The sequence below is a fragment of the Anguilla anguilla genome, chromosome 11 (assembly GCF_013347855.1).
Source record: "Anguilla anguilla isolate fAngAng1 chromosome 11, fAngAng1.pri, whole genome shotgun sequence".
Taxonomy (NCBI): Eukaryota; Metazoa; Chordata; class Actinopteri; order Anguilliformes; family Anguillidae; genus Anguilla; species Anguilla anguilla.
Genome location: NC_049211.1, coordinates 35,064,580 through 35,085,817, shown reverse-complemented (window position 1 = coordinate 35,085,817; position 21,238 = coordinate 35,064,580). Strand labels below are relative to the sequence as shown.

At 43.0% G+C, this 21,238-nt stretch overlaps 1 protein-coding gene across 10 annotated transcripts in view; it reads right to left on the bottom strand.

Moving 5' to 3' along the window:
• The window catches only part of LOC118207675 (zinc finger protein 271-like), a 37,958-nt gene extending 19,753 nt beyond the window's left edge, over positions 1-18,205 (bottom strand). For 6 of the 10 annotated variants that reach the window (XM_035381488.1, XM_035381494.1, XM_035381496.1 and 3 more), the window contains exons 1-10: positions 18,064-18,205; positions 15,572-15,755; positions 13,282-13,470; positions 11,481-11,609; positions 10,979-11,102; positions 9,102-9,209; positions 8,159-8,277; positions 6,601-6,796; positions 3,673-3,791; positions 3,320-3,506 (exon numbers count right to left, since the gene is read on the bottom strand). In XM_035381488.1, the coding sequence (XP_035237379.1) occupies positions 3,320-3,506; positions 3,673-3,791; positions 6,601-6,796; positions 8,159-8,277; positions 9,102-9,209; positions 10,979-11,102; positions 11,481-11,609; positions 13,282-13,470; positions 15,572-15,616 (1,216 nt within the window). In that variant the 5' untranslated portion in view covers positions 15,617-15,755; positions 18,064-18,205. Of the gene's footprint in view, positions 1-3,319; positions 3,507-3,672; positions 3,792-6,600; positions 6,797-8,158; positions 8,278-9,101; positions 9,210-10,978; positions 11,103-11,480; positions 11,610-13,281; positions 13,471-15,571; positions 15,756-15,844; positions 17,919-18,063 lie in introns of those variants that run through there. The other 4 variants (XM_035381489.1, XM_035381491.1, XM_035381492.1 and 1 more) reach the window with 4 other exon arrangements.
• Positions 18,206-21,238: the final 3,033 nt, after the last annotated feature.

Below are 21,238 nucleotides of genomic sequence, written 5' to 3'. Positions count from 1 at the left end.
GCAGGTAAAAACCAGAGAATGGTGAATTCAGAACAACCCTCAATAGTTCTGGTTCCAAAGCTGCTTATTTTTTATTACTGGTCTTGGTATCCATCAGGAGTGTGGTTTTACATTCATGCAAATGAATGACCTTTAAAAACACACCCCTGGATAGCAAGAACAGCCGAAGCCCCTTCAAAATGGGACACTTTAGAGAGAGCTAGAAATGCCATAATGCATGGGTAATTTGTGTTTGTATACAAAGGACTCTGCCTATTTAAAGCAAAAGACAAGCAAGTAATTTTGAAACCAAAGGAAAGATATTCTTTACATTTTGAGTTCATCATTGTTTTAAATATTAAAACAGTGGACAACCATCAAAATTTTCATACTGAGTTTTTTAAAATAAACTATATGATGTGACAATTCTGAGCATTTAAACTGAATGACACAACCATATGCCCCCATGTGTACCAAGTGTCCCCTAGTCGAATCGGACTTGAACAGCAAAAACACACCAGGCACCAGGCGCTAGAAGCTGAAAATAACCCACCCTAATCTAAAAAACAGTAGATCTAAGGAGGCAAAAAGAATAGATTTTACTTCAGCTCAGACATACAGACTAGGCCTGTATTAAATATGCCTGTGAAATACTAGATTAAATGCCAGCAAAATCTGAAAACAGTCCAGCAGACCACTAATTATTTCGAACAAAACACATTGCCATCTACTATTTACAATCATACGAGTAATATGTCCTGAACATTGGTCAACATATACATTTCTTAAAAAGACCAGTATTCTGCAATAATTTTACTGGTACCAAAAAAGTTCCGTTTTTTCAACTAATTATTTAACAGACTGATACATCAAACAGGGAGGAGAAAACAAGGAAATAACCTTGAGATACTCACTACAACACTGTATAAACTTACGGGTGACAACCTCAGGTGTCTGTGATATGACCTGTGTGATCCATGCAATACAGTGTTACAGTTGGTAGTCGTAAAACCCAAAAGGAAATTAGCAATTTTGAGCAATGGGTTCCCTCGGCAGATTTCCAATGCTTTTTTCCCCATAGGGATTTCTATTTCTGCAGACAATAAGGTCTGTGGTTAACATAAGCTTAAGAGTTTCGTGTTTTGTTAGAGATAAATTACACCCTTTAATATCTCAACTGTGAATTGCAAAGCAGTTTTGTGCTTTAAAAAAGTAGGTAGCTAAATTGAAATGGCAACAAGGATCACATTCTGCCAACCACCACTCAAATTTCATACTAGCCCACCTGCACGCAACAACATTTGTAGTTTCAGTACAGCAACTCTATTAACACTTGGTTATTGAGAGTGTGTAATGCATCACATGATGAAGGCCACGCCCACGATGGGGGAAAAAACAATCCATTACCAGTCAGTGGATTATCAAGATTCTAAGAGTACTTACAACTTTCATTAGCTATAAGAGTGTGTCAGAAACAGTCATTTGTATGTTTGTTTAATTTAGGATGGGACGTAAGGTAACTAGGGTTGGGGATCGTCTAGATTTGATTGATTCCGGTTCCAATTCTGATTCTGCTTATCAATTCCGGTTCTTATTGAATCCTGGTTTCGATTCTTGTCATGAAAACATACCAAAATGTGTTTGCAAGCAAAACAGCCTTTATTAAATGTGTTTGCCATAAAAACTAAATTGTCATTTTGGTAAAATGAAGACATAACGAGTCACACAATGAATGCCACACTCACAATGGGGAAAAACAATCTGTTAGAATATTAACTCCATAGATTTGATATTAACAGTCAGTGGATTATCAAAATTATAAAAATGCCGAAACGTTGTTTTGTGGTGGGCTGTATGAAAAACAAGGACAAGAACCCAGATCTGAAGCTCACTGTGCTCCCGTGCAAAAAGCTGCTTTTAATAAACATTATGATGATAGCTGATTTTAACTAACATTAACGTTAGTATAAACCAGCTAAGTCTATCATAGCTATAACACCAGTTAAAAGTAGCCAAGTTATCATAAGACCGTTAGCTAGGTAGCCACCTATTTGCTTCGGATGTGGTGTGACTTGTAACATTGCTAGCAATGCAGTTATGTCACATTGCATCCTATAAAAACGAATTAAACAAAGATACATATTACCATTTCTGACACAGCCTCTAAGCAATAACTAATGAAAGTTACATAAAGTATTTGCCGAGACAAAATGGCTAATCTACAACAAATATAAGTGTGGCTTGATTCAGGATTTCAGCTTTCCCCGAACCAATATACTGCTCCTAGCTTTCCCCTAATGGCCCGAATCTACTTGTTCCTCCTCAGTGGCTCGATCTTCTCGTACCAGAGGACACCTCTCCCCCTCGGCCATGTCTGTACTTGACGCGGCTTCAGACTGATGCTTGACTGAACAAGGCCATTCCATTTGCCTAGTACACGTTTCCTTGATTCCTCCATCCTTGCATCCTTTCCTCGTGCCCTCTGTTGGGTGGAGCTAAGGGCCGAGGAAAGCATGCGAGGACAGGATGCGAGGAGTGAAAATGAGCGACTGGAATGAGCCCAGCGTTTGGGGCATCTCCCTGTGACCACAAACACATTTCGATTTTAAGAGGGAATCGCTGGTGCTGTGAAGCCCCAGAGAGCGGCTTACTGTGCCAATGTCTTTGCCATAGGCATCACAGGACCAATGTTACCCTTACACTAACATTGCATCGAACCACAATGCAAAACCCTTACGTTTGAGTGACGCCAATGTTTCTGAACAATGAGCCTGGTGACTGCTAAAGTTAAAATTAGTGCTGAAAAGAAAATGAAGGATAAAGGGTGCATACACTAAAATTTGTTACTTAAAGCTTTGGAAGGGGGGGACCCCAATCTACTAGACCCGACAGGCTCCTCAGCCATCACAGGACTTTCAGTCCCATACCAGAATAAAGCAATAAATCTTCAGTACCCAAAACGTCCAGACTACAGTGCCACCATCTGTTACCTCTACTTATTAATGATCTACCATTTACTTTTTCTATCAAACTTAAACAACAATTATAATTTTTTTAAAATTGAACATCACATTTCTCCTACTGATAGCTGCAATTAGTATCAAAATGGACACTCCAAAATGTGCTCCAAAGCGAGAACTTCAAAAATCAAAACAAGTACAAAATCATCCACCAGGATGTCAGCTGGTACATTTACTTGTCAATTTCATAGCTGAGGTGCAGTACGTGCTTGCAGCAGCATGTGGCGCCACTGAGCGCTGGCCTGTGTGTTGGTGGTGGTGCTGCTGCTCATTACGGTGGTGAGGGGGGGGAAGAGGGGGCAACCAGACGGTCAGCTGACCTTGGGGAGGCTGCAGCGGGGTCCAGGCGGCGGTGGGAGGCGGGGGCTCCTGGGGGTACGGCCGGTTCACTTCGCGGCAGGACTGGCTCTCGCCCTTGGCAACAATGGCCACGGCGGCGACCGCGCCCACGCCGCCGACCGTGCACATGCGCCGGTGCCGCAGCAAGCGGTCCGTCCGAGCGAAAGTCTGAGGAAGAGCAACAAGGGGAGTGCTTACTGCGCGCCTACGTGAGAGTGCCTCTGTGCACCAGTTTGACAAGTGTGCATGTGTGTGTCCTTCAATGCACCTGCGCATGTTTATGTGCGTGCGTTAGTGTGTTAGTGTGCGCGTGTGTGTGTACACACTCCCTTACCTCCTGACAGCGCTCACACTGGTAGGGCTTCTCTCCGCTGTGAATGCGCTTGTGTCTCTCCAGATGATACCGCTGAGTAAATCTCATGTCACACACGTCACAGCCAAACGGCTTCTCCCCTGAACGCAGAAAGAGTTTGTTTACTAGAAAATTCCATTATGTGACACTTATTAGAAACCCTTCACCAAAAATATTAGCGACTTTGAATGTACTGCATTATCTATAAAACAAAAATGACTGTAATGCTATAAATGTGCACTACTTTTTTTTTTTTTTTAAGCTAGTTGTCTGTTCACAAACAAGCAAAGCACAAACACAAACAAATTTAAACCTGCATGCAGAGGAACTCGGGAGGGGGGGGGAAAGAGGATCAAAATTCAAGGACGAGAGTGCACACTGCCCCCTAGTGGATATAAGGCCTACAGTGCAGGACAAAAAGAATGTGATGCAACCTATATTCTGATACCACGGGAAACAGAGTAAGAGGATTGTGGTGATCAAGCATATGCACTGAGGATTGTGGACATCGTCCTGTCCGGTCTTTGGTGTATTCTGTTGATGTGACATCTCCTTCAGTTCAGTTTTAGTCTAAAGGGGGATAAATACTTGCAATGTCAGGTGCCCCCCAACCTTAAGGTATGTTTAGAGCAATACGGCACAAGTTGTGTTTATTTTTAAAAAAAGGTTTTATTTCAAGCTCATGGAAGCCCTGCGCTTTACTAAATACAATGTAAATACCTAGATCATGAGGGTACATATTAGTTTAACTTTTTATATAAGAACAATTACCATGTTGTTAACAAGATTTGAATATTTATCAGGAAATAACTTTTTTTTTTTACCCAAGCAATTAATAAGAAACTACTTTATGGACAGACTGAGGATCACAACTGCATGCAAAGACTAATAAAAACTGAATAATGTTTCTCCTACACTAGACAGGCTTCCTATAGTAGCTTTCCTACTATTATTACTGTTCATTCATATAAAAAATGAAGTACTTTATTCAACTCAGGAATAAAAAAGGAATGCTATATTCTAAAGTACTACAGATCCCTAAACATCATTTCAAATACAAAAAAAACAAACAAACAAACAAAAAACTACACTGGCTTTACAACACAAATCGAAGGAACAGAACTAGTGGAACTAGTTCAAAACCACCACCCTACCCCCCCCCCCCCCCCCCCCTTTAAAATACTCAGAATAAGAATTCTTTGAAATGATGCCTCTATTAACTTAAACCATGCCATTCCAGTGACGTCACAAATGAGAAATAGCGGACCTTTAGACTAAACATGCAAATAAGAGAAACTAATGAGAACAATTACACTTCACCCCCTCCCAAAGCACTGAGCACTTATCTGATAGTGGACTTCCTGCTAGCTAGCTAGCTAGCTATATATATATATATATATATATATAGCGTAATTATATTATGAGCATTGAAACGTCATTGTACAACCACAGCTCCTTTGTATGGTTTAGCATTCCAGCACCATTATTCCAATTTGACTACTGCTGCAAAAAGCCAACCCTATCCATTGAAATGCCCATCACTAATCTATAGCTCAGTATATCAGCCAACTAATAATCTAAATACCTGAAAATGAGAGATCTGAAATGGCCCTAAGATATAGACAGGCAACTTTGATCATCACAGGCTACACTAAAATGGGGGGGGGGGGGGGTGGATTGGGGGACTGGAAGTCTAAGTTTGTTAACACACGAAGAGCCTGCCACAGCTATGGGAATTCTCTTTGGTTGCTCACAGCAGAAACCTCAACATAATCACTACGTTATAAACACATGGATGCCAACTTCAGATGCATTGAAGCCATGAAAGCACAAGTAAAAGCGGAACATGATACATTTGGCCTGACTGTGATGTCAGTGTCCATTCAGATGCTAAATTTTAATCAACCTTTTTGTGAAGTCAGTCAGATACGCATTCTAAATTCTTTCTGCTTGTGACGTCACAGTTCATGGGACTACAAGTACCAGGTGAAAATTCTAAATACAACTTGCTCCTTTGTGATGTCACAGTTTAGCCTGCGGGCATTTTTAAACATCACAACTTCAGAACTGGCTGGCTCAATGTCACATCTGACGTTACAGGGCTTAATGTCAGATTTCGCCTTTCCAGCTGTTACACTACATAGATGTATACCCTTTGTGCATGCATTCTACAGGACAGTTTTCGATGCTAAAGGAATCAAAACTGACAGATCGCTGACACATGGTTATACATAAAGAAAGACAGGTTTACGGCTGTGATGGGGTTGCTGCAGGTACCACTGAATCAAGTCGGGACCTCCCAGTGAGGCCCAAGTTAATTCTAACCTCAATGGAATTAGTTTGACTAAATGACAGGCAAGTGTAATAATCAACAGTGATTGCTGAAATTAAAACCAATGTGAATAAGAAAAACTTCAGCACTCTCAGCATTTGTTACCCAAAGTATAGACTAAACTACTGGAGTTAGATATGAGACAGAAGTCCCTGGTGGAGTGTCTTCCCTCATCCCCATGAAATATAAAAGCTTGCACGTACTTCTATTCTTTTTAAAGCAACACTCTTTCTTAGACAATTACCTGATCTTGTATCAAAATTTCCAGTGCTACTCATATTTCCCTTATCTTTTTCTTCTTCACCCCTTTCACGTGTGACTGACAGCACATAAAATGCATCTAAATAACAATAAAAACACAACTTTTTGAAATAATCAAAGGTACAAAAAAAAGTCTCACAGGAAATTAGCTGGTATTAAAAAAAAAGAAAAAAAACTGCAGTATCAGTCTGCAGTCTGCGTGTGGCGCCACTGAGCACTGGGCAGTGTGACGCTGGTGCTGTAGCTCATTATATTTCCCCAGGATGCTGGTGGGGAGGGAGAGGGGGGGAGAGGGGGCAGTCAGACGGTCAGTCGACCTTGGGGAGGCTGTAGCGGGGTCCAGGCGGCGGTAGGAGGCGGGGGCTGCTGGGGGTACGGCCGGTTAACTTCGCGGCAGGACTGGTTCTCCCCCTTGGCAACAATGGCAACGGTGGCAACGGGGCCCACGGCGCCCACGCCGCCGACCTGGCACATGCGCCGGTGCCGTAGCAACCGATCGGTCCGAGAGAAGGGCTGAGAAAAACAACGAGAGGAGCGCTTACTGAGTGTGTGCGCGCGCGTGCGTGTGTGTGTTTCTGTGTGTACGTGTGTGTGTGTCTGCACGTGTCTATGCTGTTCATATAAGGGCGTGCGCACAAGGATTCCTCTATAAATGTATAGTCACGGCCATGGACATAGATCCTGGGGGGTGAGGAAAGTGTGTGTCCCCTCCCCACCAAACTTTGGAAAAACATACAATAGCCCCCCAATATTATCATGTTGTATTGGGTGGTAACTGTGAGTGTCCTCCCAAAAAACGTTCTCAAGAAAAGTTCCTTTTAGTTGTCCCCCCCAAAGTTGAGATGAGATCTACACCATCAGTTATAGCCTTAATTGGCTGAAAATGTCCATTGATAATTGTGCTTTTCTTCACATTAGGTGCAAAGCAGTAAGAAATAGCTTTATGCATCAGATTAAAAAACTGTGTAATGAGTAAGCTGATAATTACATTTATTTTTAAGAGAAGAAAAAAGAAATACTGGAAGCCAGAGCATCATTACTACAGGTTGACAATGGCTCCACCGGCTACCCTACTACGCCATGTTCTGGCGCAACGTTGTTGCAGTTGATTTTTGTATTTGTTCAGAAACTTTTATTTTCTTTGTCCAACCACCCTGCTGGAAAATGATACACCAGACCATTGCAGATGGTTACTTTGGTCTAACATGACCATCACTTTGACCAAGCTAGTCTACCAGCAGCTTTTTTATCATTAGTTTGCTTAAGCTGGTCTACCAGCAGCTTTTGTTATCATTAGTTTGCTTGAGCCGGCCTACCAGCACAGCTTTTTATCATTAGTTGGACTAAGCCGGTCTACCAGCAAAGCTTTTTCATCATTAGTTTGACTAAGATGGCCTACCAGCACAGCTTTTTCATCATTAGTTTGACTAAGCTGGCCTACCAGCACAGCTTTTTCTTATTAGTTTGGCTAAGCTGGCCTACCAGCACAGCTTTTTCATCATTAGTTTGACTAAGCTGGCCTAGCAGCACAGCTTTTTATCATTAGTTTGACCAAGCTGGCCTACCAGCACAGCTTTTTATCATTAGTTTGACCAAGCTGGCCTACCAGCACAGCTTTTTATCATTAGATTTCCTAGCACAGCGTTTTGTGATCATTAGTTTGACTAAGCTGGCTTGACCACTATAGAAGTAGCACTGCCTGGTATGGTCCAGCAACAGACACTTAACTGGCCTGGAACCTATGCAGGTCTTTTTTTCAGTAGTGCTTGTGTGCCTTGTGTGTGTTTGTACGTCAGGGTGTGTCTGTAAGTGTGTGTGTCTGTACATGTGTGTGTGTGTTTGTACGTGTGTATGTGTTTGTATACACTCCCTCACCTGCTGACAGCGTTCGCACTGGTAGGGCTTCTCTCCGCTGTGAACGCGCTTGTGTCTCTCCAGGTGGTAACGCTGAATAAACCTCATGTCACACACGTCACAGGCAAACGGCTTCTCTCCTGAGCGCAGAGAGCGTTTATTTACGGATTTATTTACTGCTTTCTTACTTCAACTCTTTACGAAGCAGCTAAGAAAATCTTTTGTTCAAGGAGTTAGTGATGGCCCATTTCTACTGGGAGTGATTATGATAACTATAACGATAAATGGTCATGAAAATTAGCATTCATGCCAGAGAACCTCAACCTACGTATGCGTCCCCTACATAGTTGTGCATAGTAGTAATTGATTGGATGAATTTTCTGTTAGCAAAGCACTTTTCAACGTGCTAAGATAAGCAATGGAAGTCATTACCATTCTAGTGACCCCATGCACACTTTTCATTGCACAGTTGACATGTACTTTCAAAGGGATTTGGAACAATAATTTTGTTATCGCTAGAGTTATATTTCCCAGTGGAAACAGGCCTTTATACCATACATATGCTGTAGTCTATTTAAATGTAAATGAAATGGTCTGTATGATACTACTGTCCAAAACATGGGAAAGAGCCGTAAATAAATAAAAAATTAAAATGGGTTGTGCATGTTTTTCATAAATGCATCTGAAGTCGTCTGGCTACAAATGGGCTGTACAATCGACTGACTCCGTTTCACAAACACACAACGGGGAGTTTAAACTCACCCGTAAAAAAAAAATGTCACGCAGGGGGAAAAGAAAAGGATGGATCACAATGTAATGGCCTGGAAGAGAGTGCACACTGCACCCGTCTGGACAATCTTGGCTAGGGCACCAACCATCTTTAGTTATCGAGACAAAGTTCTCAAACATTCTGTGTTTTCTGTGGCGGGTGATTCCCGGAATGGGGGGGGGGGGGCGTTGTTACCTCTTGTGCGGGGCCTTGGCATCGCCATGACAACGACCGGTTCAGTTTTACCGGCTGGTGAGCCAATCGGCACGTGTGGCCTGCGTTCCTGGTGCTCCGCGTGGACCCCTGGGGTGCCAATTAGGGGTGGGCGATTTATGGTGTGTTCCGGGTATACCCACTTAAGTTCATGCACAGTATGGTTTTAAGGACACGCGGGTGGCATTCTCTCGCTGACCTTTACCCTGCCCTAAACTGATTGGCTGCTGTCTACCCACTGCACCACTCTGACACACTTGCTCTTACACAAGCGGTTGTGATGCTCAGCTTCTCATGATTTCATGACATCATGTTTGATATCAGTTTGATGTGGCATCATATTTGATATCCGTTCACCTCACGTTCTGCTCAGGCTAAAGAAATTGAGCCAATGCTGCAAACACACAAGGCTGAGGGCCTAGAAATACTGCGATACTGCCAATGTGCCCGTCGGTAACACAGTCTCCACTAGGGGGAGACGGTCTACGGTCAGAGCCACCCTGGGCTCTAGCAGACAGCTCAGACACATTCACAAAGGTAACAGATATCAGAGACCATTCATTTGAAAATGTACACAGAAATGCAAAATAAAACTGGTACTGAACCCGTCTGAAGAAACAAAGTGAAAACAAACATTCCTCAGACACAAGCACTCCATGCATCCACACGTATGGTTCTAGAACAGGACTCTGACAAGCACTCCGTGCATCCACACATATGGTTCCAGAAGAGGACTTCCAGGGAAATGTATTTTAAGAGCCCATGGGTATTGTATACACCTTTTTCAATTGTACAAAATACTCCAAAATAATTTCAACTGAGTGTGGCAGAGTGGTTAGGAAATACAAATGTTTCCATTTCATTAGCATTACAGCTATATTAAAATACAGTGTTAAATTACAGCACAAAATACATTTTTCTATTCACACAGCTCATATACTTATGATCTCACAAGGATCAAAACTTCCACGTTTGCACTTTTCACAATGGCATAAGCAAACTTTTTTTCCAGGTTGGAAGCAAGGAGGGATGGAGTTGGTGAAGTCTGAATTAAAATATTCAGCCCACAAGCTAAAAATTATTTACTCTTTCTGAACTTACACTATATGACCAAAAGTATCTGGACACCCCTTGGTCTGGGGCTGTTTTTCATGGCTTGAGCTAGGCCCCTTAGTTCCAGTGAAGGCAAATCTTAATGCTACAGCATGCAATCACATTCTAGACGAATCTGTGCCTCCCCAGCAGTTTGGGGAAGGCCATTCCCTGTTTCAGCAAGGTCCATAAAGAAATGGTTTTGTCAAGAACGGTGAGAAAGAACTTGACTGGCCTGCACAGTGCCCTGACCTCAACCCCATCCAACACCTTTGGGATCAGTTGGAAAGCCAACTGCGAGCCAGGCCTAATCGCCCAATCAGTGCCTGACCTCACTAATACACTTCTGGCTGAATGGAAGCAAATCCTTCCAGCAATGCTCCAACATCGAGCATAAAGCCTTCCCAGAAGAGTGGAGGTTGTTATAGCAGCAAAGGATGGACCTACAACATATTAATGCCCATAATTTTGGATGAGATGTAGGATGTCAGGTGTTCAAATACTTTTGGCCATGTAGTGTACAAATACACCATTAAAAACTAATTTCAATATCAAAAAATATTTTAAGCATTTTACAATAATGCACTAGTTTCACTGTACAATTTAGCCACGTTGATATGGTGACTCCAGGTGAATCTGAGCCCCTGTAAGCAGTTAGGCTGTAAGCGGAGCCCTGAGTGGTAAGGGGCGCGAGGGTGGGACAGGAGGCGGGGTGAGGGGAGGGGCGGGAGGCGGGATGAGGGGGCGGGGCAGGAGGCGGGGCTCACCTGTGTGAATGAGGATGTGCCTCTTCAGGTGGTAGCTGCTCCGGAAGGCCCCGTAGCAGTGCTCGCACACGAAGTTCTTCTGCACCTTCAAGGGGCACTCCCCGTTCTCGTCCACCACCACCACCTGCAGGGTGCACCGCCCAAGCCACACACTTATTCCCCTGCACCGTCATGGCCGCCGCTCGTCCAGCCCACGCCCTGACTCGATTGGGCAGGTGGGGAGCGGCTACAGGCCCTTCCCCCTGAGGGACACGCCCCTTTCTGTGCAAAAAGCATCCTGCTTTCCAGTTCCTGCGTTGGCCACTTTTACCGCATACACACGCGCGCGCGCGCACACACACACACGGCACACAAACACACACACACTTATAGCAGGCCTGCTATCTACGGTTACTCCCAGTCCCACCCATTACCTCCATCTTACCTTGGGCGTCCCTTGGAGCCCCCCTCTTACCCGGCACACCCCCCTCTCATTCGCTCCGTTCCTCTCACTCTGACTCCCCTGTTCTCTCACTTTGCAGGGCGTCCCCGACTTCCTGTTCTTCTTCTTCAGCTGCATGTCAACACTCTCACGCATTTCCTTCTCGTCCAGGAGGCGGGAAGAGTGGAACTCTCCCTCCTTTCGGATCAGCTGGGTGGGACGGAGGGAGGAACACGTGATCTCGGGTCCGAACCAGCAGGCCGCCTCACCGCGCGTGCGTCTCGGACTTTCACAAAACAACAGTGTTCTCTGCAGGTTTCTTTTTGTCAGTTCTGTCCTAATATTGTCGCTTGTTCTTCCCCCTAGTTTGACTTGGCATAAGTTAGGTCAGAATAATGTTCACTGCGTGAACTGAACTGTGTTCTTGGCTATAAACAGCTGCACGAAATGAGTATTGTATCTTACTGAACCCGTGTTTTGTAGTTGTCCAAATGACCATGATATGAACTTTTGTACGTCGCTTTGGATAAAAGCGTCCGCTAAATGAATGTAATGTAATGCAATGTAATGCAGGTACCGTTATCCAAGGCAAATCACGGCAGGAGCGTTTGGACACGCATATATGTATGTTACGCCTGGATGTGTCTCAAGACACCCTCACCAGGTAGTTACAGGGGCTGCTCTGGCACCACAGCGGCGCATTTACTGCAGCGCTCCGGCCGAGACCAACGCGAAAGGCCAGCCGAGTGCGGAAAGCCAGGCCGCAGCCTTCCGCTACCCCGTTTCCGTGGCCGCCGCCGCCGCCACCTCCTCGCCTCACGCCAGCGCTGCCATGGGCAGTACCACACGTCTGCTACCGTGTGCGCCACCAGACAACAGGCTTTCCTGCAGCCCCTCCCACATATTAAAATTAAAAATGCATTAACATTAATAGACCCTCCCACATACTAATATTAAAAACTCCTTAGAATGGTAAATGGACTGCATTTATATAGCGCTTCTATCCAAAGCGCTTTACAACTGATGCCTCTCATTCACCCATTCACACACACACTCACACACCAACTTTGAAAGGCTGCCATGCAAGGTACCAATCAGCTCGTTGGGAGCAATTAGGGGTTAGGTGTCTTGCTCAGGGACACTTCGACATGCCAAGGGTGGGGGATCGAACCGACAACCCTCCGACTGCCAGACAACCGCTCTTACTTCCTGAGCTATGTCGCCCCATAGAAGAAACCGTTTCACAATGGCAGACCAAGTCAACAAATACTACAAGATATGGGGACCTTATCTTGACTACTTACAGCATAGCTGAATGTACGGAATTCATTTCAAATATTTTACTATAGTAACAACACTTCACATTTACTGTTTTTCTACGTCAGTGTACAGAGCCATTAAAATGCTGAGTTTCAAGAGGCTCTGAAGCCAATCTGTGCATGTTTGTTGTCATCATTACGTCATTTTCCTTTTTTATTTTATCTTACTGTCTGTCTGTAGTTATAATTTGAAAAGTATGAAGATAATATGAAAAAAAAACTTTAGAAGCAGCAAGAAGTCTCAATAAAGCAAAAAAAAAAAAAAAACCTAAGGAGGGCAGACTGTCCACTCCTTTAAAGAAAACTCTTAAAACACTCTTGAATGAAGAAGCGTACGTACAATCCTGCATTCGAGAACAGGTTACAGAAGAGGAGTCCAACACAGCTGAGGGAGACAAAAGGCACATTCTGCTAACGCTTTGGACGTAATCACAATAGCACAGCAGCCACCAGTATGTACTGAGGTAACATATGAGCACCTTAATGAGAATTCATAAGTGGCATACTGTGTGTGCCCTGTTCTCAGTGCCGCCCCCCGACCCCCCCTCCCCGCCCGCACTCACCAGTGGTGGGCAGCTGACCCCGGACGGCAGAACCATGTGGCTCTGGGGGGCGTGGCCCTGCTGGGAGTGGTCCGGGCTGTCCCTCTGCCCCGGGCCCAGCTGGGACATCATCTTCTTCTGGCCGGCCATGGAACCGGCCTGCATCAGCGCCATACTGGATAAGACCGCCTCACAGCCAAGCAATCCTGCCTGCCCACGCAAACGAGAAGGGGGGGGGGGGGAGGGAGGGAGGGGGAGGCGTGACACAGGGTACTGAAGCCAAACACACCCATACTCTCACAGAATTACCAAATGAACATCCTCAACGTAGGGCTGCATAGACTACCTCACAGACCTATAGATCCCACATGTAAAAACTAAAAGGACACATTTCTTCAAATAAAAATAAAAAAATTTTAAAGAAAGAAAAGCATACATATTCTTAACAGTAACCTGGAACTTCCCATTTGAAAGCAAGCTTAAGTTCTGATGCAGGATCTGGCATGTATGTTGACTAGGATTATTTACATGGTTCACCATGAATTATGTTATTAATCTTTTTCCATTAGGTATATCATTACAGATAAATGGAATCACACTTTTCATACTTCGACATGTTCTTAATCAGAGAACAAATAAAAACGTGTTAAGGAGCATTAGAGGTTTGCTGTAAAGCTATGATCAGAAAACGACAGAAGGTTCTCTTTGGTACCGAAGGAATAGGACATGAGGAAAAAAATCAAGCCGCATACCACACATGAGTATCTTGGTATTTCTTTTCTGTGTTTAACCATGTTCACCTGCATACTGCTGTGGTGACTGCATGATCATAATCTTCCAACAACAGGAGCCCTGCACCAAGCCCTAACCCTCTGAAGTTTCTATGGACATGCCAGCACAATGATTTACAAATATCTCATTTTTAAATGTACTTTATCCATGTGTATGTATGCATGTAGATATGTGTGTGCATGTGTGTGTGTGTGTGTGTGTGTGTAAACACATATACATGGACGCTACAATTTATTGTACTGTGATGTCATGCATTAATTTGCAACGCGGGTCGAGTCAAATGTGAAGGACAAATTTCCTTTAAGGGTAATAATGTTTTCTGTTCTACTAAATGGAGAATTTATAAATTATGTCTGATCTACACCTAATGTTGCATTATAAGGCCATTCAGGCCTGGACCCAAAACAGTCAGGACCAGATCGATTTCTGGTCCGATGTTAAATGTGGCTGAAAGAGGGTGGGCTTTTGTTTAACCTATTTTCATCTGTTCTTTTTTCTTTGTTCTGTCTTTCTTTCTCTCTTTCACTCCGTCTCCTTATTTGGTACACAGTTGTTCCAGCAGCCCCATCACACTTGGGGAAGGGCACAGTTCAGCAAGCTTTTCCTGGAGGGGCGTGCTTCCAGCTCAGCCAGGATGCAGTTACCTCGATCCACCAGAGGAGTCACTGTTCTACCGTGAGTTGGGACACTCCCCTCCCTCCCTCCCCCCCCCTTCCGGGGCGCAGCCACAGAGCATTATGCATCATCCCAGCGGGACGGGCAGCTGCTATCAGTGCTGCTGCCACCGCTATGAGAGGTCGCTACACTGAAAACCAGCGCAGGACGACACAACCAGCATCCAGGCATCTGATATCGGTAATGTTTCAAACTGGTAGTACAGTCATTGCAATTTCACCTGGCCCTAGTAGTAACAAGCTACAGTCACAAGGGCAGAGTACATTGCAATACAGTGAAAATCACACTGATTACAGGAGAAACTAAATATCGAACGCATAATACTCAACCTCCTCCAAATGGCAAGTTAAAATACATTTCAAAAAAAGCACACATTTCAAACCATTATCAACAGCCACCCTCCAGTACAAACTGGCACCAGCTACTCAGTGGCAGTAAGCTAATTAATAATGAGAAATAAAACATTGGGTATCGACAAACACATAAACTGCTTTGATTCAAGAGAGACTGGGCCCTTATTCATCTGTACACAGGCAAGCATTACATGCACAATGGGTGCTTCACTCATACAATGGGGGAGAATGAATACCAGTAGGCCTTGGGTCAGTTATATTGGTAGAAATTAAGTAAAAATAGATTTAGAAATTTGGCATCCTGGAAGCATTTTAAGTACTGGCACAGAGAGCAAAATGGAGAGTTGTGAACCGGGAGGGGGGGTGGGGGACAAAACATGGCAGCAGGCCAATATGCGCAATGATAATGCAACCTTACATACATAAAATTAATGAGGTCATTAATCATAATCACCACTGTCATCATCATTACAAAGGAGTACAGCACTGACCCATTTCATGTGGTCACGGACTGTGCTGCTAGGCAGGTGTGTCATCACAGTGGTTGCTCTGTCTGTGCGCTTGAAGGGGCTGGGGGAGGGGGGGGGAGGAGTTGACGGGCGCAAATGGGACCGTCACTCAAAATGGTTGGTCTGACAACAAGCCACACCCACCCCAACCATCTGGCACCAAAACCTAGAGGGGGAGAGAAAGCGAGCAGATGAGACAAAGGTGTTGCACATACTACAAATAACGTTCATCCTAAAAGTTTTATACAATCTTACCGTCCTCCGGTTTACTGGTAGTGTCATGAAATAGCACGTCCATTACATTCTTCATGTTCTTATACGGCCGATCGAACGCATAATTTAAGAATGCTTGGCCATAAAAACCATGTTATCAGGTTAGCTATTCCACTGTGTTGGGCCCAACTGTGGGGTCACACTCAAGGTTATATATTGGAATGTTTCCGTTGCAAACTTGGCCTCTATAACGCAAAAGAAACGACGCCTCGAATATTAACACGTGCCATAAAATTAGATAGTCTTCAATTACGATGGCTGCTAATCTGCACAATTTATGCCTATCATACGGTACCCGATTTTTAGTGCGATTTGGCTGTTTTACGCAAATTTCCAGTATCGGAAAGGAATCACGACAGTTTCAGCTTGATCTGGGCGCTATTTAGGAAAGACTGTCCTTGAATGTGATATGGTATCAGACTTTAGTCGTCTGAAACTCGTCAAATGTGCTGGAGGGAATTACACCCCATCCTTACACTTTGCTTTGGGATACTTAAGGCTACTGTTACTTCAACTGTAGATTCTGATTTTCAATAAATATTGTATTCAAGACGTATCCATTCTAAATAGTTCTGCATATTTAATCAAATGAACATTTCCGCTTGATTCAAGACTCTCGTTAGGACGCATCTATGCTCCAAACATCTTACAAAATGGAGAGGAAAAAATCTATACAGAAGATTAAAGTTGAAGCCCTCCGTGGTATTCCTGGAAATATGTAACCCCCAAATACACACACTGCCACAGAAAAACGGCCCCTTTTTTTATACCCAAGCTTATATTAAAAACACATCACATTCGCGCGCTTCCATTTACATCAACCAAACCAATAAGCGCCACTGTAAATGACGTTACAGGAAACATTGCGCTTTCTCCTGAAAAATCACATTATTTTCCACATCATTTCAATCCATCTCGCTCTACATAGTAAATATCGACGATGCAGCACTTCTGGAGCTAGCTAACGTTACTAATATGAATCATCTTGCAGCGAAACATCTAAGGTTGTTGTACTCGCCCAACTATGATTATCTAGCTAATGCTGGATAATTTGACTACACTTACAAAACTGCATCTCCAATTTAGAAGTGGGATTAGCCAGCTGCCCAACCAACACCAACTAGTCGACGTTGTTCACCATTTTTGCACGTAGAACACATGGTCAGCAAATGTTAGCCAAATACGTTAAAAAGTAATTTAAAATTAGAAAAATAAAATATAGCCATATCGTTGAATTAACATAGCTATTTAGCGAACTAGAATCGGATTATCCAAATAGTCACTGTATACAGCTTTCCGTCTAACGAACATTTGATATAACCTTAACCATCAGCAATGGACATTTGTTAATCGTTAATTAACGTCACCGTTACACAGATACGGGCCATTAACGTCGAGTCAAACACTCGGCTTGATCAACTACCAAATATTTATCGCTGAGAAATTAACACCGACATACACTGATAATGCACGCAATTCAACATCTCACTGGCTAGATTCCTAACTATCAAGCCAGTTGTAAAATGGCTAGCCAGCGATCTCCCAGATCTGCAAAGGATAGCTACTAGCACAGGTCAACTTTCGACCAAATCTAAATGGGATAGCTAGCTAGATAGCGATTGTTAGACGACAAGATCGAGATAGCTCGATAAGTACATCGACAGCTGCTACTAGTTTAGTTAAATGTTTATTATTTAATTCACAGCCGTCATCCAAGTTAGCTAGCAAGCCATCAACCCTGGGCCAAATCCTAACGCTATACATGTCGTGTTGGCCGATAGTACTAGCCTCGCTAACTAGCCAGTTAGCTGCTCCCGACAGACCCTACCCAGTTTTACTAGCCAACGCTAGCTATCCTATTTCAAAAAATACCGAGCGATCGGCTTGTTAAGCCAACTTCATTTTAACTATGAGATTCGGGGAAACGTAAAGACGGCAAACCGAAACAGATTGCAGCCAAGTGCTTGAAAGGGAGTGGGGGACATTAGGGCGAATGCCAGACTTTGTGTGGTAGTGGTCCCAGACGCTGCGTAGCTAAGCCCCCCTCCAACAACACAACAGCCAGGGCGTGTGGGTCGAGTTCAGCTCACGACTGCCGAGCTTCGCAGCCTCAATTTCAAAATATAACCACGACTATTCGTTACTAGTCTACGACAAAACCCACGATGGAGATGGATAAATAACTAATATGATCGTTTTACCTTTTCGTCGCCTCGTGTTTCGCAGGTATTGGTCTCTTGTCCGAGTTCCAGTTTTTCTCAGTTTACAAACACAGGAAGCGCTACCGGAAGTGCTCCCCGGGGAGAGGGCCGCCACGTGACGAGAGACCCAGGGAAAATCAGCTTCAGCTTCATATCGGCCATGTTGGTTAAGGTGAAGCTGAAAAAAATGTCATCCATTTTGGCTGGATAAGCAGATACTCCGCTGAAAAGCAGGGGGGTTAGGGTTTAAGAAACGCCGCTTTTGATCCGATCAGCTGGGGCAAAATGGTTTCGGCCTGTTGAGCTATCGACTGGTAAGAATAGAAATTGAGGTATCCAATTTGATATTGCAATGAAAAAAGCCAAGGTGGTCTCTTAACTCTTTAAGGACCAAACTCCATTTGTGCGTTTTAAGACCCTGCTAGCTCACACAGCAGGAGCTTTTGCGGTATATAGCGCCTAAAAAGAATTTGTGGAGCCCGGAGACAACTAGGATTTTTTTTGTGCTTGAGGGAAAAAAACATATTGGGCACCACAAACACGTAGTTACCATTTTTATTTGGTATTGTACTTCTAACATACAGTGGCCGTTGGTCTATTGTTAGACGTCTTTATTGTTTTGCGTACATCCGTTACTGGTCATTCCAGTGTACTTACCCCAATTCGTTTTTGAAGTGTTCAGTGATTAATTAACGAGATTAGTGCAACTCCAAAACCTTGCATAAATCATTTCACTCTCAACTGACTTTTGACATTAATGACAGAACTTGTATTGGTCCTTAGTAATAAAATTTAATTTAATTATCATTAAATAAGTTTGTACAACAACTGTCTGGGCCTATCAAAAAATACACTAAGACAAAAATAATTGACAAAAAATAAATAAAAATCCAGAAAGTGAACAGTCCCTTTAAGGTTTGTCAATGTGTAGAACGTTATGATTGATTCCATAAAAACTCATTCACTAAATGTACACGTTTCCAACCACAGGGGATTTTCAATTAAGTTAATTCTATAATACACACATGCAAACTCTACAGGATTATCTTAATTCAGCTCAGTAGATCTTTGTTATATTTGTGTGTTGCATTAAAAACCACACACATTTGACACCATAAAATAAGCTTTACAAAACAGATAATGCTGAACAAGGACACAGTAAATTGCCAGTGTTAATTGAACTCTAACAGAGTGCATGCACATGAGTCCAATACATGTGAGAGTTTAGAACTGGGGCATTTTAATGGGTTCCCTGTATCAATGGTCATGAAGGTATTGGGTTAAATTCTGTGTATGTCAGATTAGTTGGGTGATCCAGAATGCCAGTAACCATAAAGCAGATATGGTTACCTTATAATTCAGTAGAGCTAAGTTGGGATGCCCCCTACACGAGCAGCAACAAGGTCTCGACTCTTTGCAGTTCTGGCCCCACGATGGTGGAACGATCTTCCAGTGGAGGTCAGAACAGCAGAGTGTCTGAGCACCTTCAAACGGAAACTCAAGACGCACCTCTTCTCTGTATACCTCTCTCCTCTTCCCTAAACCCTCTCCCATAACTATTAAAAAAAAAAAAAAAAAAAAAAAATTTTTTTTGGTTCAGACTATCTTGTTTCTCCTTACTGTATGCTACTATAGTAAAGGCTTTTTGTCTGCATTTTATTCAATGGACTTAAGTGGACTTGATCCTGAGTTTGGTTACACTGTTGTAAGTCGCTCTGGATAAGAGCGTCAGCTAAATGCCTATAATGTAATGTAATGTAATACGTATAAAAGGAATGGAAACTGAATTCACTTGTTCTTGTTGGATTGCATAGTTCACACTACACTATGACAACATTTTTTGGGTTTTTTATATTCAGCAACACTCACACCTGTCATAAGGTCATGTAGTAGTACTTGCTACATTAAACATGTGGTACTGGTGATTATTAATAATAATGAAATATTGCTCTACTCAGTCTGAAATTTTGTTACAATGATGAGGATAAGGATGAACAGAGATGGCACCATTGCTGTTCCATTAATAATTAATTTCCAGGCAAAGCACTAAAATTGATGGAACTGGATTTTGGGTCTGGCTTTTATTAATGTTCTACCATTTGACATTTACTAATATTACTCACAAAAGACAAATGGTTTTGGGCTCTGGGGAGAACAGTGAAACAAATCTTTACACAGAGGTCTCGTATTTACAGATGCCATATTTGATTTTGGAGTGGTCTGTTATTTCTGTGCATTTTCAGTATTCTACAGTACTGTGGAATCATGCCACTCTCCTAATACTTATAACTGCATCACAGATTACAATTACAGTTTGGTCATTTGGCAGATGCCTTTAGCCAAAATGACTTGCAAAAGTGAATTTTACATTATTCCAGGCCCAACCATAACAGATAAAGATTTTATTTTGTTCACATTTTTTTGTCATTCGCACTCACAAGGTCCACCTTTTACATATGGTACACCATCTTTTTTATTTAATAACACTTCAGTTAGTACCTCTTACTTGTCCACCAACTTGCCAGACTGTAGTCACATACTTATACAGTGAAGTCAGTGTTGTAGAAAGACAACATGGGAATTGCCCTGTCAACCATAACCCTCCCTCTATGTGCGGTACTATAGCCACTTAAAGTGGAACCTCCTGGTCAAAGCTGGAATATGGATAGTACTGAAATTTAGACTTTCCTCACTTCCTCAACAACCAGGGATTTAACTGGATGTACAACAAAGGACCACAAAATTCTGTCTATTGAGAATGCTATAAAACCATAAATCACATGAACTAGTCATGAAAGTTAGTCAGACTGAGCCTGCTGTTTTAGTGATATTTTTGTGACATCACAGCATGTGGCTTCAGACTAAGAAACAGTCCTCATCTGCACTTAAGGGTTTGTTAGACTTTCCTGGATGTGATCACATGGTTTGGAAGCCATTTTCTTCTGGTGTTTCCACCCTTTTTTCAAGCTGCTTACAAATAGTAGTATTGTACCACCAGGTGGCAGTGTTATCCAGGGAGCAGTACTTCTGCCGCAGAAATAGACTTCCAAATTCTTGTGATGTTTGCAATTCACATGCAAAATGAGCTTTGAGACTACCTACAGCTATTCATTTGTGGATTCACCTTTTTTTAAAATTTACTTACAATAAAGGTTTTTCCACTTTTTCTTCTCTG